The 26,549-nt window shown below is 40.5% G+C and overlaps 1 protein-coding gene across 12 annotated transcripts in view; it reads left to right on the forward strand.

Annotated features, from left to right (window-relative positions):
• The window catches only part of WDR44 (WD repeat domain 44), a 102,150-nt gene extending 77,271 nt beyond the window's left edge, over positions 1 to 24,879 (forward strand). For 2 of the 12 annotated variants that reach the window (XM_077987901.1, XM_077987902.1), the window contains 9 exons: positions 7,396 to 7,509; positions 11,324 to 11,446; positions 16,000 to 16,191; positions 16,884 to 16,985; positions 17,207 to 17,322; positions 18,194 to 18,321; positions 18,979 to 19,113; positions 21,991 to 22,045; positions 23,810 to 24,879. In XM_077987901.1, coding sequence (XP_077844027.1) covers positions 7,396 to 7,509; positions 11,324 to 11,446; positions 16,000 to 16,191; positions 16,884 to 16,985; positions 17,207 to 17,322; positions 18,194 to 18,321; positions 18,979 to 19,113; positions 21,991 to 22,045; positions 23,810 to 23,828 — 984 coding nt within the window. In that variant the 3' untranslated portion in view covers positions 23,829 to 24,879. 12 annotated transcript variants of the gene reach the window in all.
• Positions 24,880 to 26,549: the final 1,670 nt, after the last annotated feature.

The raw sequence follows: 26,549 nt of genomic DNA on the forward strand, positions 1-26,549 counted from the left end.
ACAGAGAATGACATAATCTGATATATTTTAAAAGGATCATTCTGACTTCTATACTGAGAAAAAACTATAAGAAGATGAGGGCCAGGCATGGTGGCTTATGCCTGTAATCCCAGCACTTTGGGAGGCCAAGGTGGGCAGATCACCTGAGGTCAGGAGTTCGAGACCAGCCTGACCAACAAGGTGAAACCCCCGTCTCTACTAAAAATACACAAATTAGCCGGGTGTGGTGGCAGGCACCTGTATTCCCAGCTCCTCGGGAGGCTGAGACAGGAGAACCACTTGAACCTGGGAGGTGGAGGTTGCAGTGAGCCAAGATCGTGCCACTGCACTCCAACCTAGACAACAGAGCAAGACTCCATCTCAAAAAAAAAAGTTAAGAAATGTCTTGTTCATTCTGGTGTTCCAAATAAGCAATACAATATATCTGCTACATATTGTATATGCTAATGAATGTCAAAAGCCTTATAATTTTCCATAGCAACCCAACTTTATAATATCTTTAGATAGGCCAGGTGTGGTGGCCCACGCCTGTAATCCCAGCACTTTGGGAGGCCGAGGCAGATGGATCACCTCAGGTCAGGAGTTAGAGACCAGCCTGGCCAACATGGTGAAACCCCGTCTCTACTAAAAATACAAAAAAATTAGCTGGGAGTGGTGGCGTGTGCCTGTAGACCCACCTACTCCAGAGGCTGAGGCAGGAGAATCACTTGAACCCGGGAGGCGGAGGTTGCAGTGAGCTGAGATGGCGCCACTGCACTCCAGCCTGGGCAACAGAGCGAGACTGTCTCAAAAAGAAAATCTTTAGATAATTAGAAAATTTGAGTATGGATTAGATACTAGATGATATAAATGGTATTTTTTAGGCCTCAGAATGGCATGGTAATCATATTTAAAAGAAGGGTTATCATTTGGCGGTATATATAGAAGTGTCTACTGATAAAATTATTAGTGTCTAGATCTTGCTTTCAATGCTGCAGCAAAACTAAACAAAAATGGGAAGATTGATAAAGTAGGTAAAATTTTGATAATTATCAAAGCAGGTGATGGATGCATGGGGTTCATTATATTATATGGAGTTCATTATACTCTTCCATCTACTTTTGTATATATTTAAAATGCCCATAATAAAAAATAGACAATGGCCGGGCATGGTGGCTCATCCCTGTAATCCCAGCACTTTGAGAGGCAAAGGCAGGAGGATCACTTGAGCCCAGGAGTTCAAGACCAGCCCATGCAACAAAGAGAGACCCTGTCTCTACAAACAAACACAAAAAATTAGCTGAGTGTGGTGGCACATGCCTGTGGTCCCAGCTACTCAGGAGGCTGGGGTGAAAGGATCGCTGGAGCCCAGGAGGCGGAGGTTACAGTGAGCCGAAGCCATGCCACTGCACTCTAGCCTGGGCAACAGAACAAGACCCTATCTCAAAAAAAAAAAGAAAGAAAGAAAACTAGAAAAATATATGTATATAACATTTTACTTGGTAATTCTACCTTTAATAATTTATCATAAAGGAATAATCAAGAAAAAATAAATACCAAAAAATGGAACAAAAAACAAAAAGAAACCAAAAAATTATTAGATATTCTGAAAGATAAGTAAAAAGATTCTCATCTCATAATAGCTAAAATTTGAACAACTTTAATTTCTTTCTTTCTTGAGACAGAGTTTCACTGTTTTTGCCCAGGCTGGAGTGCAATGGCGCTATCTCGGCTCACCGCAACCTCCGCCTCCCGGGTTCAAGCAATTCTCCTGCCTCAGCCTCCCGAGTAGCTGGGATTACAGGCATGCGCCACCACCCTGGCTAATTTTGTATTTTTAGTAGAGACGGGGTTTCTCCATGTTGGTCAGGCTGGTCTTGAACTCCCGACCTCAGGTGATCCACCTGCCTCGGCCTCCCAAAGTGCTGGGATTGCAGGCGTGAGCCACCACACCCGGCAACAACTTTAATTTCTAACAGTTGGAAAATAAAAACTGGTATAACCCATGCAGTAAAATACATGCAGTCCTTAAATTGTTTTCAAAGACTATTTAATGATGTTAAAAATGGTCACAATAAAACATAAAGTGAAAAAAGCAGAATGTAAAATTGGATACAATATTATCACAATTTTGACTAAAAATCACCTATAAATATACATATATTTTTTAAGGGGTAAGAATCTCCCTCTGTCACTCATGCTGGAGTGCTGTGGTACCGTCATAGCACATTGTGACCTCGAACTTCTGGGTTCAAGCAATCCTCGCACCTCCCACCTCAGTCTCCTGGGTAGCTTGTGCTATAGGCAAGCACCACCATGCCTGACTTTTTTTTTTTTTTTTTTTTTTTTTTTGAGACGGGGTCTCTCTCTGTCCCCCAGGCTGGAGTGCAGTGACGCTACAAGCTCCACCTCCCGGGTTCACGCCATTCTCCTGCTTCAGCCTCCTGAGTAGCTGGGACTACAGGCGCCTGCCACCACGCCCGGCTAATTTTTTGTATTTTTAGTAGAGACAGGATTTCACCTTGTTAGCCAGGATGCTCTCGATCTCCTGACCTCGTGATCCGCCCGCCTCGGCCTCCCAAGTGCTGGAATTACAGGCATAAGCCACCACGCCTGGCAAAATGGGCAGACATCTGTAACTAACTCATTAGTTCATATTATTGACAGAAACTGCTCGAGCCATCTCAGTACATCCTCTCCACCATGAAGTAAGCTCCAGGAGGGCAGGAAGCTTTTTTTTTTTTTTCTTCTTTTTTTGAGATGGAGTCTTGCTTTGTCACCCAGGCTGACGTGCAGTGGCGCGATCTTGGCTCACTGCAAGCTCCGCCTCCCGGGTTCAGGTCATTCTCCCGCCTCAGCCTCCTGAGTAGCTGGGACTACAGGCGCCCGCCACCACGCCCGGCTAATTTTTTTGTATTTTTAGTAGAGACGGGGTTTCACCATGTTAGCCAGGATGGTCTCCCTCTCCTGACTTCGTGATCCACCCACCTCGGCCTCCCAAAGTGCCGGGATTACAAGCGTGAGCCACCGTGCCTGGCCTATTTTTTTATTAAAAAATAATTTTTGGGCTAGGCACGGTGGCTTACACTTGTAATCCTAGCACTTCGGAAGTCGAGGTGGGTGGATCACTTGAGATCAGGAGTTCAAGACCAGCCTGGCCAACATCGTGAAACCCCGTCTCTACTAAAAATACAAAATGTAGCCAGGTATGGTGACAGCCACCTGTAATCTCAGCTGCTTAGGAGACTGAGGGATGAGAATTGCTTGAACCCAGGAGGCAGAGGTTGCAGAGAGCCAAGATTGTACCACTGCACTCCAGCCTGAGTGACAGAGCAAGACTCCATCTCAAAAAAAAAATTATTATTATTATTATTATTTTTGTAGAGACAGTCTCACTATGTTGTCCAGGCTGGTCTCAAACTCCTGGCCTCAAGCAATGCTCCTGCCTCAGCCTCCCAAAGCACTGGGATTACAGGGACAAACTACCATGCCTGGCCCTATAAATATTCATAGATAAAAGACTTTAAGGAAATACGCTAAACATTAAAAAAAAAAAAACAGAGACTATAAAAGTTTCAGGTTTGAACTTTATGACCCAGTAATAACCCTAATATAAAGATAAAGAAATAGGCCAGGAGCACTGGCTCACGCCTGTAATCCCAGCACTTTGGGAGGCTGAGGCAGGTGGATCACTTGAGATCAGGAGTTCAAGACCAGCCTGGCCAACATAGTGAAACCCTGTCTCTACTAAAAATACAAAAATTAGACAGACGTGGTGCCGTGTGCCTATAATCCCAGATTCTTGGGAGGCTGAGGCAGGAGCATTGCTTGAACCCAGGAGGCGGAGGTTGCAATGAGCCAAGATCGTGCCACTGCACTCCAGCCTGGGCAACAGAGCAAGACTCAGTCTCAAAATAATAATAATAATAATGATAATGATAAGGAAATAGTCAAATATGGATAAAGATTCATGTTCCAGGGCATTCATTGAATTGCTGGGTTTTATTTGTTTGTTTGTTTTCTGTTTTTGAGGTGGAGTCTGGCTCGGGTTCTAGTGATTCTCTTGCCTCAGCCTCCCTAGTAGCTGGGATTACAGGTGCACACCACGCCCAGCTAATTTTTGTATTTTTAGTGGAGATGGAGTTTCACCATGTTGGCCAGGCTGGTCTCCAACTCCTGACCTCAGGTGATCTGGCTGCCTCAGCCTCCCAAAGTGCTGGGATTATCCCAGGCATGAGCCACCACGCCTGGCCAAATTACTGTTTTTACTAGCAGAAAAGTTGGAAATATCTAAGTGACCAACAAAGGAAGAATAATTAATCGTGATGCATCCATATTATGCAGCTACTAAATGTTTTCAAAGCATGAAATACAGAAAATGCTCATGGTATAATGGGAAGGTTGGTAAATTTCATGTTTAATATGATTTCAAATACATTTTTTAAAAATGAAAAGTTGAAGAGAGAGACAAAATGTTAGCAGGTTTGGGGTGATTTTAATTTTTCTGTTTTTTGTTTTCCGAATTGTCTACGCTGATCATGTATTACTTTATAATTTAAAAAATTTAGGCCGGGTGCGGTGGCTCACTCCTGTAATCCCAGCACTTTGGGAGGCCGAGGCGGGTGGATCATGAGGTCAGGAGTTTGAGACCAGCCTGGCCAAGATGGTGAAACCCCGTCTCTACTAAAAATACAAAAATTAGCCGGGCACGGTGGTGGGCTCCTGTAGTCCCAGCTACTCGGGAGGCTGAGACAGGAGAATCGCTTGAACCCAGGGGTGAGGAGGTTCAGTTAGCCAAGATCGCACCGCTGCACTCCAGCCTGGGCCTGGGCGACAGAGTGAGACCCCGTCTGGAAAAAAAAAAAAAAAAAAAAACTTTAGTCTGGTCGTGGTGGCTCACACCTGTAATCCCAGCACTTTGGGAGGCCAAGGCGGGTGGATCACCTGAGGTCAGGAGTTCAAGACCAGCCTGGCCAACATGGTGAAACCCTGTGTCTACCAAAAATATAAAAAATTAGCCAGGCGTGGTGGCATGTGCCTGTTACCTCAGCTACTTGGGAAGCTGAGGCAGTAGAATGGCTTGAACCTGGGAGGCAGAGGTTGCATTGAGCCAAGATCATGCCATTGCTCGCCAGCCTGGGCAACAAGAGTGAAACTCCAAATCTGATTTGTATGTAATGAGGGAAGCCTATTTAGCTGTATGTCTCCCGCAGTGCTCACTAATCTGGTAGCAAAATTGAGGGGGGCGGGGATGGTAGTCATCTAGCATTAGAAGTGCTTGGCAAAGGTTACAGGAGTCTGTGTTGGTGGTCTACCTCCATGGTTGATGTGAAGATTTTTATAAACTATAAAGTTCTACATGAATAATAGTGGTAGTTTTTAATCTATCCCCATGCCACTGTCCTAATTCAGGCCCTCATTATTCTTACTTAAACTTATTCACTACTTTTCCTGCCTCCATGCTCTCTCCAAACCATCTTTTACATTACTGCCCAGAGTTCTTTTTCTGAAGCACCAGTAAGATGGTGGTGTTTTTATTCCTTTCAGAAACCTGTGTTGGCTCTCCATGTCTGAACTTTTAAGCCACAAATTTGAGGCCTTTTTATTATTTTATTTATTTATCTATTTATTTATTTTTGGAGACAGAGTTTCGTTCTTGTTGCCCATGCTGGAGTGCAATGGCGTAATCTCAGCTCACAGCAACCTCCGCCTCCCAGGTTCAAGCGATTCTCGTGCTTTAGCCTCCCAAGTGGCTGGGATTACAGGCATGTGCCACCATACCCGGCTAATATTGTGTTTTCAGTAGAGACGGGGTTTCTCCATGTTGGTCAGGCTGGTCTCAAACTACCAACCTCAGGTGATCTGCCTGCCTCGGCCTCCCAAAATGCTGGGATTACAGGCCTGAGCCACCGTGCCTGGCCGAGGCCTTTTTTTTTTTTTTTTTTTTTTTTTTTTTGGAGACGGAGTCTCGCTCTGTTGCCCAGGCTGGAGTGCAGTGGCCGGATCTCGGCTCACTACAAGCTCCGCCTCCCGGGTTTACGCCATTCTCCTGCCTCAGCCTCCCGAGTAGCTGGGACTACAGGCGCCCGCCACCTCGCCCGGCTAGTTTTTTTGTATTTTTTAGTAGAGACGGGGTTTCCCCGTGTTAGCCAGGATGGTCTCGATCTCCTGACCTCGTGATCCGCCCGTCTCGGCCTCCCAAAGTGCTGGGATTACAGGCTTGAGCCACCGCGCCCGGCCACCGAGGCCTTTTTAAACGTGATCTCAAAGTACCTTTCTACCCTAATTTCCAACTACATCTCCATATACTGTTTTCTCTGTCCTCATCATCCTAACTACCTTTCCCTAAATATGCAAGGCTTAGCTAACCCTCTGTTCTTGCTCATGCTACGTCATGTAAAACATTTGAAGGACTAACTTTGGACGTACAGTTAGATGACTTATATTACTGCTTTGGTTCTGCTGTTCACAGGTGGCTGTATGGCCTTTAAAATATTATTTTAACCTCTTTGATCCTCAGGGGGTTTTTTTGTGTTTTGTTTGTTTGTTTATACTAATTTCTTTATCTTTATAATGTTAACACCTACCTCACAGAGTTGTTAGAATTTATTCAGATAATGAACATGAAAGCATGTTGTAACTAGATGCACAGTACACATGTATAGCATTATTTTCTACCTACCTCTGTCAGTATGCTTTTGACTTCAAATAACAGAAATCCAACTGAAAATGGCTTAAACAATGAGGAAGCAACTCTGGAGGTAAGGCGGTTCCAGGGTTGGTTAATTCAGCAGCTCAGTAGCATCATCCTGCTGTCTCCTTGCTTTGTACTCTTTGTTTTGTTCCATTCGGCTTTTTATGCTCATGGTCTTAAGATGGCTGCTACAGTCTTAGTTGTCACATGAAGACAGCAATGTTCAGATGCAGGAAAGGAGGAGTCCTATTAGTATGCCCCTTTTTAAGGGTGAGAAAATATCTCTAGAAGCCTCCCCTCATCCCCACCCCATAAACTTTGCCCAATGTCTAATTAATGGAAATTGTATCACAGGCCTAACAAGTCATCACTGGGAACGGAAATCAGCTAATCTTCATTAACTTAGACCAATCATGATTCACCCCGGTACTGGCCCTCACCTCTCCTGAAGGAACAGTTGCTTAGAAAAAGGACAAAGTGGGGGCTCTATTAAGGAGGGAAAAGATTGTGATAGCACAATGTCTTCAGGGATGACCCTGGTTTGTTAGGGCAAGAAGATGAAGAGGTACTAAGTAGTAAATCAGCGTAAAGGGGAGCTTGCTTTTGGTGACTCAAGATTTCAAGCAGGCATCATACAAAATGGTGAGAGAACAGATGGGGTGGGAAGAATGTGAAACTAATTTTACATTGCAGTTTCAGAGTTTATCTTTATATCCGAATAGGTATGCAGTGGAACTGATGAAGACCCTGATGATAAAAACGCACCCTTTCGGCAACGGCCATTTTGCAAATATAAAGGGCATACTGCTGATCTCCTTGATCTTTCATGGTCTAAAGTAAGAAATTCTTATTTGAATCATATATTAATTCTGTGTGTAAGGAGCTGATACTGTAGTCTTAAAGCAGAATTTCTTCTCTGGGAAACCTCAACTGATTGGATGAGGCCCACCCACATAGTCAAGGGTGATCTCCTTTACTTAAAATCAACTGAGTGTGGATTAATTACATGTGCAGAATACCTTCACAGCAACAACGAGATTGGTGTTTGATTAAATAATTGAGTACTAGCTTAATAATTAAATAATTTAGTACTAGCTAAGTTGATACATAAAATTAACTGTTATAACCACCTTCTTACCAGAATTAATACCTTTTCTTTGAACTCATTCTCCTTAACCTTTCTCTGGCATTTGATGATTTGATGCTATTGATCTTTCTTGAACTACTTGATTTTGGAGCACTGTATGTTCTAGATTCACTTCCTATCTCACTGACTATTCCCTTGTTTGCTTCATGGAGGAAATATTTAATAGTTTAAAAAAAATTGAGAACCTGTGCAACTATACCTGCTATGTACCAAGTACTTTTCATTCACTCAAAACATATCCGTTGATCATTTTACCACCTGGTTAAGAAATGACCTCTGGAGCCAGACTCCCAAGGTATATATTCTTCCTAGTCTGCCCCTTATGTTGTGTGACCTTGGGCAAGTTATTTAACCTCACCATGCCTCATCTGCAAAATAGACATAATAAAAATATAAAAATATATAATATAAAAAAATATAAAATATATTTTTGAAAAACCCTCATAGGGTTATAATAGGGAAAGATTAACTGAGCTAGTAAATATAAAACACTTGCCTAGAACATAATAAGTGCTCAATTAATATTAGCAATGATGATAATGATTAACTGAGTTAGTAAATATAAAACGCTTGCCTAGAACATAATAATGCCCAATTAATATTAGCAGTCATCATCATTATCATCATCACTATCTGCCAAGTAGCATTTTAGCCACTGGGGACACAGACAAAAGTTAAGTACTTTACATGTGCTCTGTTCATACCCTCAAAACAACCTTATGAGATTGTTGACATTTCTTTATCAAGGATTTTAAAAAACAAGGGTCATGTGTGTTAAAGAACATGCCTAAAGGCGTATAGCTAGGGAGTTACGGGAGTTTAGGTTCAAACCCCATGACTTTGGAGCATTACTCTCTAGCCCATTCCAGTGTCACAATAGCTAATCACTACAAGGAAACAGGATGACAAAAATAACAAATGTTGGACACATTGAAAGTTTTAAGAAATCATAAATTTTTTATACTTTCTTTCCATTTTATACTTTATTTCCATTCTATCTCTTAGGAGGCAGCAGTAATATGATTTAGTATCTATCCAGCTACCTAATTGTCTCAAGTGAGTAATGTGCATTTTTAAGGACTAGTGCTAGCCTATAAACCACCTGGTCTTCCTGGTCCCTGACAATATGAATATAGAATATCAGTCTGTGAAGAGATAAGTGCAGAAACCAAGAGTAAACTATTTAGAAGTGTTTATGGCAGTTTTCACATTAAGTTTGTACCTGTTCAGTCTTTTAAAACCTGGGCTTCTATTTTGTATAATAATACAAAATGGGGCTTATATTTTATATGCCTTTTATTTTTATTTCATTTTTCTAGTAAATGTTTTCTGTGTTTTAAAATAGTTTCAGTCCACAACTCACTGGAAATTTAAAAAACAAAAACAGTCCTTCACCAGAAATAGTCTGAGAAGCACTAGTCTCTAGATGAGTTATTTCAGTGAGGTGCTGCCCCATACAGGAATGGTTCCTAAAGGTCTATCCTCATACCCCAATCCCTCCACCCCACCTCCATCCAGAGGAAAGCAACAAAATTTCTGCAACAAGATTCTAAGCCTCTCCAGGGTAGGAACCAGATATTATTAACACCAACTCAAACCAGATATTGTTTCTCTTTAATGTCTTTCACAGTGCGTATAGTGAGTTTTCTATTTGTTGAAGATGTATTTTGTGCCAGTAACAAGAATTACCCTGTTAATTCTTACAATAACAACCCTGTGAGGTAGACAGTCTGATTTTGTCTCGATGAAGAGATTGAGCCCCTGTGACCTATCTAAAATCACAAAATTAGTTATGGGTAGAACTTAGATTTTAATCTAATTTATCTGACTTCCAAGATCAGTGCTTAGTTTAAGAAAGTTACTTAATTTCATTTATTTAATAATAAGTACTTATTAAATACTTATAAAAGAACAAGCCTTTCTTAAAGAATACTTATTTGGAAGAAATCTTAACATGTCTTCAGCACCTTCACTTAATATTTTAGGGATGTCTTCATACCTCTTTCATATGCTCAAAGCAAAGAACTATTGCAGGAATTGAATACAGTCAGTTTCTGTTTTTTGGGGTTTTTTTGTTTTGTTTTGCTTTGTGATTTTTTGAGACGGAGTATTGCTCTGTCCCAAGGCTGGAGTGCAGTGGCATGATCTCAGCTCACTGTAACATCCATCTCCCAGGTTCAAGCGATTCTCTGGCCTCAGCCTCCCCGAGTAGCTGGGATTACAGGCATGGGCCACCACGCCCAGCTAATTTTTTTGTATTTTTAATAGAGACGGGATTTCACCATGGTGGCCAGGCTGATCTCGAACTCCTGACCTCAAATGATCCACCTGCCTCAGCCTCCCAAAGTGCTGGAATTACAGACATGGGCCACTGTGCCCAGCCAAATAAAGTCAATTTTAATGAACATAGGTTCATGGTGTGCCATAGGTTAAGTTTTTATACAGTAGTTATTAATCAACAGGAAATTATAATGCAAACTGCATGTACTCTTCAAAACTTTTCTGGAACTGAGTGGATCTTGAAAATAAAAATGATTGTTGTTAGATATTTCAAAGATTATTGTAAATCTTCCAAATTCTGTTTTTTAATTCTTTACTTTTAATCATAAAGTATACCATCTATTTGAAAACAGGTATACCGCAGTGTACCTACCTCATAGTGTTGCTATATTATGCAAAGAACAATGCTTAACACATAGAAGTATGCGATAAATATCATCATTGCCTTGATGTGTTTAGTACCTTTAGGCACACCAAAGAATACAGAGGTGTCATTTGAGTTTTCTCCTTCAGTATAACTCATAGTTCTCCTCCTTAAATAGATTATGTTTAGGAATTAATGAGCTTCTGCCAGCTGAAAGTTTTTGACAGAAATGTTTGGTTCCTGGGCGATGGGGCCATCACAGTGCCTAAGTCAGTTACACTACCATGTTCTAGCCTTGAACATTCTGTGGTCTATTCTGAAAGATTTGACAATTTTTGTTCTCTAATTTTCTTGCCTAGAGTATGACAGGTGCACAATAACTTTTCATTTCCATGCTGCATTATAGGGTAATCTTTTTGAAGACATTTTAAATGACAATTAGAGATCTATGTGAGTTAAAATTCACCAGTGTTATCAGTGTGAAAATAACTGAAGTGACAATAAAATGAATAAATACCTTATACTGATAGCTAAGTTCCCATATGTGCAGGTGATAACAACCAAGGCACACGTTAGTTCTCTGCTGGTGCCTGGCAGATTTCTTTAGACATTGATAAGATTCATCCGAATTTCAGAACAGGTAATGTCAAAAAGTTTTAGAATCAATGAAATACGGTATTTAACTGTTTAGGGGAAAATAGGATCTTCCAAGTGAATTTGATAATCTTTTGTTCTTTCCAGTGCTGCATTTAACAATAACAAAACTGTTGGAATACAAAAACCAAAAGTTCACTTTTATTGTATAAATAGGGTTCTTTTTCTTATAGTGATAACATAGTCAATGTCATTTTCTCCGTAGAACTACTTTCTTCTTTCTTCTTCAATGGATAAAACAGTCAGATTATGGCACATTTCTCGAAGAGAATGCCTTTGCTGTTTTCAACATATAGATTTTGTCACTGCCATAGCTTTTCATCCAAGAGTAAGTAACTATTTATACATGTTTTTGTTAACCTCTAAGGAAGGTGAGAGAACCTGGTTTCTCTGGAGGGCAATTGGACTACAGGAAAAAAGTTATTAACAGCTACATAGTTATGAGCAATTTAATTTTGTGTTTCATTTTGCTTTAGAAATGAGAAAGGAAATATTCTGCTGATCTGCATTAGAAAAACTGGGGATGTTATATCTCAAATCTTTATTAAGACATGCAAGGTATAAATAAATGAAATAAACTATCCTATTAAAGATGACAGATATTGGAGATGGAGGAAGAAGGGGAAGCAGATGGATAAATGAGAAAGGGAAGTACCTAGACAGAAATAGTGAGATTGGGGAGGGAAGAGACAGAGAAAAAGACTGAAAGAGGCAAAGATGAAAATTCATTACAAGATATACTGAATTTGTATTGTTAGTCTTGATATCCCTTCTTTATTCCTTTTCAGTATAGAAAATCCTTTCATATCTTTCCCCCAGAAAGAAAGTATTTCATATGATTTCAGCCAAATGAGAAAAATCTGCTATCATAGAATTGCAGACCTATTGTATGCCCCTAGAGGATAGGGCCACCAAATGCTTAAGGCTAAATTAGTTACAGATTTTTACAACTGTAAGCAAAAGGGAAATCACATGTCGGTGCTGACTGCACTAGCTCAATTAAGCAGAGGACTTGAGCTGACCCTAGCAACAAGTTTCCCTTACCTATGTTGGTGTTATAATTACATTTCCAGTGGTGTCCTCATCTTTATATGTTTAACACCCATTATCTTTTTAATGTAACATTTTAATCATATTCACATTTCTTCATCTCCCCCAAATTAAGGAGAAGACTGACTTGTTTTCAATATACTTTCCTTTCCTGAGCAGGCTTATAACATAAGCAGTGATAATTCCAAACCGTTGAAGACTTGGTTAAGGGCCAGGCGCGGTGGCTCATGCCTATAATCCCAGCACTTTGGGATGCCAGGGCAGGCAGATCATGAGGTCAACAGATGGAGACCAACCTGGCCAACATGGTGAAACATTGTTTCTACTAAAAATACAAACATTAGGTGTGGTGGCAGGTGCCTGTAGTCCCAGCTACTCGGGAGGCTGAGACAGGAGAATCACTTGAACCCAGGAGGCAGAGGCTGCAGTGAGCCGAGATTGCACCAGCCTGGGCAATAGAGCGAGACTGTCTCAAAAAAAAAAAAAAGAAGAAGACCTGGTTAAGAATTTTGGTGGCTCACGCCTATAATCCCAGCACTTTGGGAGGCTAAGTGGGAGGATGGCTTGAGGCTAGGAGTTCAGGACCAGCCTGGGCAACACAGTGAGACTCCACCTCTATCACAAACAGTAAAACTATGTTAATTCTTACCAGTTTTGATGATCAAGTCATTAGAGTCTTCTTTCTGAATAACACCCCCACCCCTGTCCCCTATACACACAACAAAAGGATGGATTTACCCCATCAGCAACTGTGAGCAAAATCTTTCCATACATGAATCTTTCCATAACTCTGTTTTAGCTATAAAGTATCAGGTTGGAAAGAGATATTTAGTTGTGATTGTTTTCTTTCTCATTGTTTTTCTTTTCTTTCTTTTTTTTTTTGTTTTTTGTTTTTTGTTTTTGAGACAGGATCTCACTTTGTCACCCAGGCTGTAGTGCAGTAGTGCAGTCTCGGCTTACTGCAGCCTCAACTTCCCTGGCTCAGGTGATTCTCCTGCCTCAGCTCCCCAGGTAGCTGGGACTACAGGCATGCACCACTGTGCCTGCACTATTCCTGGCTAATTTTTGTATTTTTAGTAGAGACAGGGTATTGCCATGTTGCCCAGGCTGGTCTCAAACTCCTGGGCTCAAAGTGATCTGCCCACCTCGGCCTCCCAAAGTGCTGGGATTAAAAGCATGAGCCACTGCACCCATCCGATTGTTTTCCATGTGGTATTTTATTATTTATTAAACTTTCTGTTCAGCCATGAATTTTTTTTTCTTTTTTTTTTTTTTTTTTTGAGACAGTCTCCAGGCTGGAGTGCAGTGGCACAATCTCAGCTCACTGCAACCTCCACCTCCCAGGTTCAAGTAATTCTGCCTCAGCCTCCCAAATAGCTGGGATTACAGACATGTGCCACCACATCCAGCTAATTTTCGTATTTTTAGTAGAGATGGAGTTTCACCATGTTGGCCAGGCTGGTCTCTAACTCCTGACCTCAAGTGATCTGCCTGCCTTGGCCTCACAAAGTGCTGGAATTACAGACGTGAGCTACTGCGCCTGGCCCAGCCAATGATTTTTTTATAGTGCTTTTATTTGGTTTTATTTTGGAAACTATAAAGCCCTATTTCTAAAAATCGTACTGACCTGGAGTGTTTTTAAGGGGCTAGGAAAGAATAGGGTAGTGATGACTTGGGTTTTTTTGTTTTTTTTTTTTTTTTTTTTAGGAAATATGACTTTTATTATAATGTTAAAGGAAGAAAGGTAGCAGAGTTAGAAAAGAAATAGTAAAATGGGCCGGGCTTGGTGGCTCATGTCTGTAATCCCAGCACTTTGGGAGGCCAAGGTGGGTAGATCACCTGAGGTCAGGAGTTCAAGACCAGCCTGGCCAACATGGTGAAAACCCATCTCTAATAAAAATGCAAAAATTAGCCAGCCATCGTGGTGCATGCCTATAATCCCAGCTACTCAGGAAGCTGAGGCAGGAGAATTGCTTGAGCCCGGGAGGTGGAGGTTGCAGTGAACCAAGATTGTGCCACTGTACCCTAGCCTGGGTGACAGAGTGAGATTCCATCTCAAAAATAAAAAATAAAAATAACAACAAAATGGAGATACACACACATAGATGTACGTATGTGACAATTACTAAGTTTTTACTTGTTCAGCTCTTCTACTGGTACACATTGAGTGACCCTACTATACCATAGCCATGAAGATGTCCATCATTTGTAGATTGTCTTTGACAGGTTTCAGAGATGGGTAAGAATAATAATTTTTGGCAAGGAACAGAAACCCTTAGGGCGGGGGTGGGGGGGTGGGGAAGGAAAAAAAAAAAAGAAGAATCATCATCTTGGCTGGGTATGGTGGCTCCCTCCTATAATCCCAGCACTTTGGGAGTTTGAGGCAGGAGGATCACTTGAGGCCAGGAGTTCGAGACCAGCCTGGGCAACATAGGGAGACCCCATTTTTATAAAAAATTTTAAAGTTAGCCAGGTATGGTGGTGTGCTTCTGTGATCCCAACTACTTGGGAGGCTGAGGTGAGAGGATCACTTGAGCCCAGGAGATCGAGGCTGCAGTAAGCTGTGATCGAACGTCTGTACTCCAGCCTGGGCAACAAACTGAGACCCCATCACCAAAAAATAAAAATAAAGAAAGAAAAATTCTTACGTTGCCAAAAACAAAACCAGCTTAGTGGTAGGACTGATTTAGTTTAAGGCAGGTTTCTCAAGCCTAGTACTGTTGATATTCTTTGTTACACGGGGGAGAGAAGGCTGTGCATTATAGGATATTTAGCAGCATCCCTGGCCTCTCCCCACTAGATACTGGTAGCATCCTGATCCTCCCACCAGTTTCGACAACCAAAATGTCTCCAGATAATGCTAGATGTCCCCTTTGGGGTCAAATTGCTGCAGGTTGAGAATCCCTGATCTGAGAGCAGAATTTGAATAATGAAGTAATTCTCTGTTGGCATGGTGCTAGGGTTCCAAAAATGACTGGTTTGGGGGGCCACTAACTGATATTTCTCTTTATCCAAGTGTTACATGTATCCCAGAGGAAGGTATGATATAGGATAGTGTTTCTCATAGCATGTTCCTGAAAGGTCTAGCATCTCCCCTAAACACGCCCCCCCAAAAAAGTCTGTGGTTAAATATGTTGAAAAATGCTACCTGTTTTATCCTCTCTTTGGAGATTCAAAATGCAGGTTAATCGAGTTTAACTTTCTGTAACCCAGAATTTCTCAAACTTACTTGACCACAGAACCTTCTTCCATTCAATACACACTCAAACACGTTATCTATTAACATCCCTATCTTGCAAAAGGGCAGTTTAAGGATATGATAATTAGAATTTTATTTCTCAAAGTGAATAGTGAGGTTTCTAATTGTTGTTACTGCTTTCAGTGCATAAAATAATGCTTGCTTAAAGAATAAAAATTTTTAAATGAAATCTTTTTTTTTTTTTTGAGACGGAGTCTCACTCTGTCGCCAGGCTGGAGTACAGTGGTGCGATCTTGGCTCACTGCAACCTCCGCCTACCGGGTTCAAGTGATTCTCCTGCTTCAGCCTTCCGAGTAGCTGGGACTACAGCCGCACACCACCATGCCCAGCTAATTTTTATGTTTTTACTAGAGACAGGATTTCACCATGTTGGCCAGGATAGTGTCTATCTCTTGACCTTGTGATCCACTGCCTTGGCCTCCCAAAGTGCTAGGACTACAGGTGTGAGCCACTGCGCCCAGCCCTGAAATCTACATTTTTAAACTATTCTAATAGACTTACTGATTTGATTTGCTAATGAGTTTTTTCTTGATGTGGTAAAATGAAAGCTTTCTCTTTTGCCACCTTTTTAGGATGACAGGTATTTTCTAAGTGGGTCTTTGGATGGAAAGCTCCGCCTTTGGAACATACCTGACAAAAAAGTGGCTTTGTGGAATGAAGTAGATGGTCAGACGAAATTGATCACAGCTGCAAACTTCTGTCAGAATGGCAAATATGCAGTGATTGGGACATATGATGGCAGATGTATTTTCTATGATACAGAGGTAAATGATTGTTTTTTGTAAATTACATAATTATATACTTAGTAAACACTTTCATGGTTTTGGACAAGTTATTTATCCCCTCTGGGCTTTAACTGCATTTTCTCTAAATAGGGACAAATAATACCATGTCTGTCTTAAGAGTTGGAACAGATGCAGATGACTTTTAAGATGTCTTCTCATTCTAATTTTTAAAAAAATTTTTTTGAGATGGAGTCTCACTCTGTTGCCCAGGATGGCGTGCAGTGGAGTGATCTCGGCTCACTACAACCTCCGCCTCCTGGATTCAAGTGATTCTTGTGCCTCAGCCTCCTGAGTAGCTGGGACTACAGCCATGTGCCACCACACTCGGCTAATTTTTGTATTTTTTGGTAGAGACGGGATTTTACCATGTTGGCCAGGCTGGTCTCTAACTCCTGACTTCAAGTGATTCACCTGCCTCAGCCTCCCAACGTGCTGGGATTACAGGCGTGAGCCACCATGCCCAAGCAAAAAGAATTTTTTTATAGAGACAAAGTCTCACTCTGTCACCCAAGTTAGAGCATAGTGGTACAATTATTGTTGCTCACTACAGCCTCGAACTCTTGGGCTCAAGCAATCCTCCTGCCTCAGCCGCCGGAGTAGCTAGAATTACAGATACAAGCCACCACACATGCTCCTAATTCTAATATGTTAAATGTATGATTTATTTTTAGCATTTGAAATACCATACACAAATACATGTACGATCCACTAGAGGGCGTAACAAGGTTGGAAGAAAAATTACTGGCATTGAGCCTTTACCTGGAGAAAATAAGGTACTACAGTATTCAAAAGCATCTCTCTCCATACTATATGTAGATTCTTGGAAGTTCTTAATATCTTGGCAAAAAAAAATGTATTCTCTTTCTTGTGGAATACCACTTTTCTTCTGGTTTTGAGGTATATTTGTTTGTATGTGTGTAGCACCCTTTTTGGGTTGTAACTTAGCTTGTACTAAAACATAATATTTTTAACTTTTCATTTGATCTGCTTTTAGATATTGGTAACCTCAAATGACTCCAGAATCAGACTATATGATTTGAGAGATTTGTCACTGTCCATGAAGTATAAGGGTTACGTCAATAGCAGCAGCCAGATCAAAGCAAGTTTCAGGTAAATTGGCAATGAGATATTCCCAAAAGAGATCAGAACATTTCTCCCCTACTTCCATTTTTCCATTGGTCTATGCCTTATGTTTAATGGGGTTCTTTTCACTTTTGCAACTAGTATTTTATCATGCGATACTTACCTTGTCCACCTATCTAGTATATAGAATTTGAATTGCCCCTATTCTGCAGATGAAGAAACCAAGACTCAGAAAGTTAAGTGATTGGCCTAAAGTCATAGTTGTAGAGCTGGGATTAGAAGACTCTCATCTCTAGAGTTTTTGCTTTTGTACCTTTGTTTACCCTTTTAAGAAGGGGCTTATGGCTCATCCCACCACCCCCATCCCCGCCCCATTGCCTTGAACCTTTTAGGAAAGGAAGGAACCTTTTAGGACTCTTAAGAAAGCATTTTAACACCCCACAGCACAGTGTCTTGTATTCAAAACTTTACATATCATTATTATTTAAATTTCTAATTTGGGTTCCGGACACTCTCCTGAAGGTTAGCTACCTTTTCTTCCTTCTAGCCCTCTTCTTTCAGTCCTTTTCTTACCAGTTCTTTTTTCTTGAATTATACAGTAATTAACTCAATTGGTAAAGTATTCTGCTCCTGTCTTTCACACCTTAAATCATCATTCCTCCCAACATGGATTAACTAATGTCACAGTTACTTAGAGCTTTGATGCAAATACAAGTGCCAGGCCACTACATCACACCTACACATTTAGAACATCTAGAGTGAGACTTTGAGTCTACATATTCAACAAGCTCCTTCAGGTGTTATTTTAGGTATCACAAAGTAGGAAGCACTGATAAAGGAAACCGTTAAACATATACACACACATTTTATTTGCTTTTCCTTTCTTCCCCAAATTCAGCCATGATTTTACTTACCTCGTTAGTGGTTCAGAAGATAAGTATGTTTATATCTGGAGTACTTACCATGACCTAAGCAAGTTTACTTCAGTCAGGAGAGATCGTAATGACTTCTGGGAAGGTATTAAAGGTAAGTAAATACTTGCTTTTGTGTGTCTTAAGAGAATCAAGTTAAAGTGGGTATGTGCTAGAAGTAAATTCATAGCCGGGCACAGTGGCTCACGCCTGTAATCCTGGCACTTTGGGAGGCCGAGACTGGCGTATCACGAGGTCAGGAGATCGAGACCATCCTGGCTAACACGGTGAAACCCTGTCTCTACTAAAAATACAAAAAAAAAGTAACTGGACGTGGTGGCACGCACCTGTAGTCCCAGCTACTCAGGAGGCTGAGGCAGTAGAATTGCTGGAACCCAGGAGGCCAAGGTTGCAGTGATCCGAGATCGCGCCACTGCACTCCAGCCTGGGTGGTAGAGTGAGACTCCGTCTAAAAAAAAAGAAGAAGTAAATTCATGTAGGCATTATTTTAAGAGAGGCAGTTTGACACTGATAAACTGCTTTGCATTTGGCTTTACTTGTTTTATCTATACTAAGGAAGAACTTTGGTCTAAAATTTGAGAAGTCAGGGAATTTCAGAACTTATATGTAATGTTTCTTAGAAAAATTTTTGGGTTTTAAATCACTCTTAGTTACTTCTGTGTTTTTAAGGATATTTGGCATATAACATACACTATCGTGTTTGTCTTGGTATCCAATTTGTCAGTTATCCTGAAGTAAATTTTTTCTGCAGCCCACAATGCAGTTGTTACATCAGCCATCTTTGCACCAAACCCAAGTTTGATGTTATCTTTGGATGTGCCATCTGAAAACTCAGAAGGGAACGAGAAAAGTGAAGATGCTGACTTTTTGGATCTCACACATTCTGGTAAATCTTTATTTGTCCTATATTTTTTTCTAGTCAGCATTTAGTAACCTCATTTGTCTCATATGAGTATAATGAGGTTTTCACTAGTATAAAGAATATTTCTTTTTTCTTTTTTCTTAAGACAGAGTCTTGCTCTGTCACCCAGGCTGGAATGCAATGATGCAGTCACAGCTCACTGCAGCCTCAACCACCCTGGACTCAGGTGATCCTTCCACCTCAGCCTCCTGAGTAGCTGGGACTACAGGCCTACACCACCATGCCCAGCTAATTTTTTTTTTTTTTTTTTTTTTTTTTGTGACGGAGTCTCGCTCTGTCGCCCAGGCTGGAGTGCAGTGGTACGATCTTGTCTCACTGCAAGCTCCGCCTCCTGGGTTCACGCCATTCTCCTGCCTCAGCCTCCTGAGTAGCTGGGACTACAGGCACCCGCCACCACGCCAGGCTAATTTTTTGAACTTTTATAGAGATGGAATTTCACCATGTTGCCCAGGCTGGTCTCAAACTTCTAGGCTCAAGCAATCCACCCACCTCAGCCTCCCAAAGCACTGGGATTACAGGCGTGAGCCACCAAAGAATATTTCTTGTTTGCAACTTAATGGTTGTCAGATACCCATTTCTGAACTTTTCAGTAATATATTTCCTCAAAGTTTTACCTGTTTTAAATTCACCTGAGAATTAAAAATGAGAAATTTGGGCCAGGCGCGGTGGCTCACGCCTGTAATCCCAGCACTTTGGACGGCCAAGGCGGGCAGATCACGAGGTCAGGAGATCGAGACCATCCTGGCTAACACGGTGAAACCCCATCTCTACTAAAAATACAAAAATTAGCCGGATGTGGTGGCAGTCGCCTGTAATCCCAGCTACTCGGGAGGCTGAGACAGGAGAATGGCATGAACCCGGGAGGCGGAGGTTGCAGTGAGCCAAGATCGCGCCACTGCACTCCAGCCTGGGTGACAGAGCGAGACTCCATCTCAAAAAAAAAAAAAAGAGAAATTTAGATGTTCATAACTATAGGTAACCATTCTCTTTAGAGAAGTGCAAACAATATATACAAATATAAAACTTCTTTATTATCTGTCTCTCTCCTACTAGTCTGTAATCTCTAGAAGACAGAGACTTTTCATGTCTTATTTATTGCTGTATTGCCAGTGTCTCACACAGTGCTTACCTTCATATAGTAGGCGCTTAATGAACATTTGCCGACTGAATGAATTAAACCCAAATGAAGCAGAGCTAATTTTTCTAGTTGCCACAAGTTAACAGCTTCTTGAGATAGATGGCTATTTACAAGTTTGTAATTTCTTGCCATTTGTAGCATATATGCTTTGAGAATGAGTATTAATTCCGGTTATATAAAGTGCTCATATTAGGAAGGGAGAACAAACTGTCAACAAGTAATATCGAGTGCCAATCAGTTATATAAAAATCTGGGCCAGCTGTGGTGGCTCACGCCTGAAATCCCAGCACTTTGGGAGACCAAGGCGGGCGGATCATGAGGTCAAGAGTTCGAGATCATCCTAGCCAACGTAGTGAAACCCCATCTCTACTAAACTGCACAAATTAGCTGGGCATGGTGGTGCGCACCTGTAGTCCCAGCTACTCAGGAGGCTGAGGCAGAATCGCTTGAACCAGGGAGGCGGAGGTTGCAGTGAGCTGAGATCGCGCCACTGCACTCCTGCCTAGCAACAGGGTGAGATTCCATCTCAAAAAAAAAAAAAAAAAATCTGTAACTAGTCCTGCTCGTCCTTAAGAGTATGGTAAGACCATGCAGATTTGGATCAATTATTAGTGAAAACAAGTTTGTATTATTAAAACCAGTTGTGGCTGAGTGTGGTGGCTCACACCTATAATCCTAGCACTTTGGAAGACCAAGGTGAGCAGATTGCTTGAGGTCAGGAGATCAAGACCAGCCTGGCCAACATGTTGAAACCCTGTCTCTACTAAAAATACAAAACGTAGCCAGGTATGGTGGTGCATGCCTGTAATCCTGGGAGGCTGAGGCAGGAGAAGTGCTTGAACTCGGGAAGGTGGAGGTTTCAGTGGATGGAGATCGCGCCACTGCACTCCAGTCCGGGTGACACAGCAAGACTCTGTCTAAAAAAAAAATAGTTATGCCAGGCGTTGTGGTGTGTACCTGTAATCCCGGGTACTTGGGAGGCTGAGGCAGGAGGATTGTTTGAACTCAGGAGCTCGAGACCAGCCCAGACAACATAGAAGGACACCCAACTCAAAAAATATATATATATTTTTTTTTTTTAATTTTTAAATTGATTGCATAATAGTTTATTGACTGTATTGTCTCATGCTACAGATTACAAACAGGTCATAAAGCCACAGGAATAGATACAATGTACAAAGAGTGCTTCTAATGTATTTGAATGCTAAAAAGTTATCAATAGTTTAATCTCAAGTAATTTTTTGTACTATTATTTGCACTATCTACTCTACTCACTACACACTATTCCTTCTGTCTGTGAAGAAAAATTTTGATAACAAAGATGAACTTGAGTCTAGCATTTCTTTCAGTACAAGATACAAAAATAAACCAAGTTAGAATGATTAAACCTTTACTAAATGCCTGTTTAACTGTTTTCTGTTTTCTTTTTCTTTCCTTCTCAGAATCAAATCCAGCTTCTCTCTTCTAACTTAGGTCATTTACGTTTTTTCTTTTTTTTTTTTTCTTTTTACTTATGAATGAATGAATGAATGAATGACATGGTGTCACTCTGTTTCCCTGGCTGGAGTGCGGTGGTACAGTCATAGCTCACTGCAACCTTGAAGTCTGTGCTCAAGCAATCTTCCTGCCTCAGCATCCCAAGTAGCTAGTACTACACGTACTACCATGCCTGGCTAATTTTTTTTTTTCTTTCTTTTTGGTAGAAATGAGTTCTCCTTATGTTTCGCAGGCTGGTCTCAAACTTCTGGCCTCAAAAAGGTTAGTCCTTCTACTTTGGCCCAAGTGCTGGGATTACAGGCATGAGACATCACACCTGGCCTTTTTTTTTTTTTCTTTTCTTTTTTCCCCAGTACTACCTTTTTACATTCTATATACTTCCCCTGCATATTCCACAGGAAATTCTAGCTTTTAAAACAATTTGAGGAAAAGCAAAAGGTACAGGGTTTTTTTTTTTAACTACTCAAAAATGTACCACATTAACAAGGCTCACTTAACTAACTGGGTCCTTTTTTAAGAGGCACAAATTTTAGTGGGTTGTACTCAGATTTGTGTTTGTCATTTTGTACCCATGTAGGTGTAGTCTAAGAATAAACTCTCTTAAACCCGAAATGGAGGATCACAAAATATATCCAATTGCCCTCTCTCTTTGTTCCTGACGTGTTTGGCAGTTTGAGCCTCAATTTTCCTTATGCGTAAAATAATCATGATAACCTAGTTTATAGAGTTTCAATAAGAATTAGATATGACATGTATAGGCTGGGCATGGTGGCTCATGACTGTAACCCCAACATTTTGGGAGGCCAGGGCGGGAGGATCACTTGAGGCCAGGAGTTTGAAACCAGCCTGGACAACATAGCAAGACCCTGTTTCCACAAAATATTAAATAATTAGCCGGGCACAGTGGCACATGCCTGTAGGGAGGCTGAGGTGGAAGGATCCTTTGAGCCCAGGAGTGTGAGGTTCCAAGTGAGCTACGATGGTGCCACTGCATTCCTGCCTGCACAACAGAGTGAGGCTCTATCTAAATATATATATATACTTGTATGCGTAAAAGTGCTTAGCAAAATGCCTCGCATGTAGTAGGCATTATTGTTATTTTCATTATTATTATTTTCATTATTATTGTGTCTTACAAAGCATTTTATATGTATGGTGAATTCTTCTCTATCCTTTCTCATATTCCTAAGTCCTTTGCTGCTGCTGCTACTACCACTGCACAGTACTGCTATGAGATATGCCAAAAGGGTGGTAAAGGAATGTTCAAAGACTTAGGATATGTTTTTAGCACATCTAAGGGAAACCATTTTGTGTGACTCATCCTGTCCACAACTTTCCAGTTAAAGTTTGGATTATTTTCTTCTTTTTTAAATCTCAAAATCTCAATTTTCACCTATGTATAATAGAGTTAGTTAACACTGAATTTTTTTATTAAATGCTTTTATGCAACTGGCAAATGTAAGAGGTAAGCATTTATGCCATTCAGCATAGTTATATAGCTTTTCAGTAAGGACCATATGGCAAAAGGTGCTGTCAGCATTCACACAGCAAATGTGTACTTCATTTCATGGCACTTTCAGTATGTCTGCTATACAATAACCCTTACTGGCAACCTCGCTAGATACCCCTGTTAGCAACAGACTTGCCCAGCTGATCCCATTCTGCCAGCACTGCAGTCCTGAGGTTGAATGACACACTAGCTTCTTGCCATGCAATGAAGCATTAGATGACTTAGATGCCTGGGCTGCCTAGGAATAAGTCCAAGCATCCAGGCCCCAGGAGACTGTAATATCCTCAAGCCAGGGAAAGACCAGCCAAGACAAGGTAAGTGGAAGTGAGTCTCAGAGCAGAGGAGAGATTCAGCAGAATGAAAGAATTACAGGAGCCAGCCAGAAAAGGAGACTGAAAAGGTCGGGAGATGATATTCTCCCCTGAAGGTGGAGGGTCATGGGCATGTGATAATTGTGGCAGCAGGCTTCATATTCCTTTAAAAATCAACTTAAAACTATTTTTTATGCTTTTAAGGTATTATGAAGACAGATAACACAGAAGTTCTTCTCTCTGCTGACTTCACTGGAGCAATCAAAGTGTTTGTTAATAAAAGAAAAAATGTATCTTAATTTGAAATGGCATTTAAAATAAACATATCAATAAGTTTCTATATGTATCAGAACTGAAAAAATATAGTGTTCCAAGCTAACATACTTTTTAAATTTTTATTGAAAGTTGTTCAAATATAATATATTTTTTGAGAGGCAGTGTTAATGATCTAGGAAACCCCAGGCCGATAGAGTAGAAAGGAATATGGCTAGAATAACATTGCCAAACATTAGGCTTTATTGTTTTGTTATGTTTGTGTTTTCGTTGTATAATTATGAACATGCACAAGTTTCTGCATGAAAATATATTAATATATTAATCACATGTATGTGCCTTTTGGTTACATGCATTAAATCTAACAGAGTTAAATTATTTCAGTGGCTCTTTTGGCCTCTTACTAGGGGGAATAGTCTTGTTTCTAGCTTAAACAATTTTTTTTTGCACAAGATTTCATTTTTAAGAAAAGTAGTATCTTTTGACTGAGTTATTGTTTTGAAAATGTTATATAGGTTTCCAATAGGTCAATAACCATGTGTAAATGGTTTTTATAAATTTCTCAATTTGGGGACAAGATTTTTTTGTGGTCTAAATTGTGGGCTTAAGATTCTTTTCTTTATATATGTACATATAATTTTTTTTTCTTTGCCACACTGGAGCACAATGTTTCTATGTAAAGAATTATTTTCATTCTTTATCCATGAGCACCAGGCTTTGCTCACTTAAAAAAAAATTAAGCCACATTAAGGAGTGAGTCTTCTTTTTTACAATAATGTAAAAATGAAACTGTTTACATTTTTTTAAAGCATTGTAGTTTTTAAAAATTAAGCTGTTTTGTTTTGTGTTGTTGAATTTGAAAGCCTTTGTAAATATCAATATAATGTACCAATGAAATAACATCTGGGGCAATGAAACCCTGATCATGTTGTTGATGGTTAGCATATGTTTCTGAAATTAAATATGTATTATTAAAAGTTGGTCTCCAACACTTGTTTAAACATGACTTTATTTTTAATTGACTTCAGTAAATCAAGGAATGCAAGAAAAATAAACTCTTGTTTTAATCATTTAAATTTTAGCAACAGAAGACCAGATTTTAGATCCCTAAATTATAATGCATTAGTTACATGCCTTTAAAATTGTTTTAATTCTAGCTTTAAATTGAACACTGCTAATAATTCATCTGTATGCTTATGTGTTCTTTACTGCATTTGTTTTCAGCATGTAAGTGAGAAGTTGGGGAGCCACGGACATATCCTTGTTGATTAGCATGGTCTTAGAGTGTTCTAGGCTTTCTAGTAAATTACATATTGTTTGTTGCTTTCTTCTTGCCAGTACTGTGCTCTCTCCCTCTCCCTTTCCCCCTCCCCTCTCCTCATCTCTCTTTGGTTACTTTGGCCCCCTCACTCTCTTGTACTCTCCCTTACTGAATTGTTACGCTATTGGCTTTCTAAAAACCAGGCACAGTTTGTTTAGTCTCAAGGTCTGGGTGGCATTGTGATTGATCCAGTGTTTCTTTTTTAAACTTGATGTCTTCAGCTCTTTGAGGCAGCTTGGCTTTCACTAACTTCTGCCTGAGAACTTGTAGTCAGCTGTGGTGTTGATTGTTTTAACTGCATATAATCAGGGTATTATTATATGACTTATCTCCTGATAGGTTTTGTATGGTTACTTGACCAAAAAGATAAAACGAGTTGGGTTGCAAGCTTAAAAGCATAATGCTGGCTGGACATGGTGGCTCATGCCTATAATCCCAGCACTTTGGGAGGCCGAGGCAGGTAGATCACCTGAGGTCAGGAGTTCAAGACCAGCCTGGCCAACATGGTGAAACCCCATCTCTACTAAGAATACAAAAAATTAGCTGGGCGTGGTGGCGAGCAGCTGTAATCCCAGCTACTCGGGAGGCTGAGGCAGGACAATCGCTTGGACCCAGGAGGCGGAGGTTGCGGTGAATCAAGATCGCGCCATTGCACTCCAGCCTGGGCAACAAGAGCGAAACTCTGTCTCAAAAAAAAAAAAAGCATAATACCGACACTTGTTATTGCTATATGAATACACTGAATTTGAAAAGGTAGCATCAAAGTATATACAAAAAAGTTGAACACTATTTCTCTTTAAAATGAGCATTAGATATTCTCTATAATAAGTGATATGGTATTATAAAAAAAAAAAGGAGCACAGGTTCTAGAGTCAGGTAAACTTGGATTTGCTTCCTTCCCGTTAGCACATTCCTTGGGCAAGTTATTTATCCTACATTACTACTACTTCCTTATCTGTAATATGGGAATACCTAACTTAAAGTGCAAAGATTTGCTAAGAAATCATGTATGTGTAAAGCTTGGTGCCTAACCAGTAGGTAAACTCAACAGATGTACATTTCTTACTGCCTGTCACAAATCCCTGAGTACTCTCCCAGACCAAAAAAAAAACATAATATGATATATGGAAACGTTTTCTTTTTGAGATGGAGTTTCGCTCTTGTTGCCCAGGCTAGGATGTAATGGCGTGATCTCGGCTCACCACAACCTCTGCCTCCCGGGTTCAAGTGATTCTCCTGCCTCAGCCTCCCGAGTAGCTGGGATTACAGGTATGCGCCACTATGCCCAGCTAATTTTGTATTTTTAGTAGAGGTGGGGTTTCTCCATGTTGGTCAGGCTAGTCTGGAACT

Source organism: Macaca mulatta, chromosome X, assembly GCF_049350105.2.
Source record: "Macaca mulatta isolate MMU2019108-1 chromosome X, T2T-MMU8v2.0, whole genome shotgun sequence".
Classification (NCBI taxonomy): domain Eukaryota; kingdom Metazoa; phylum Chordata; class Mammalia; order Primates; family Cercopithecidae; genus Macaca; species Macaca mulatta.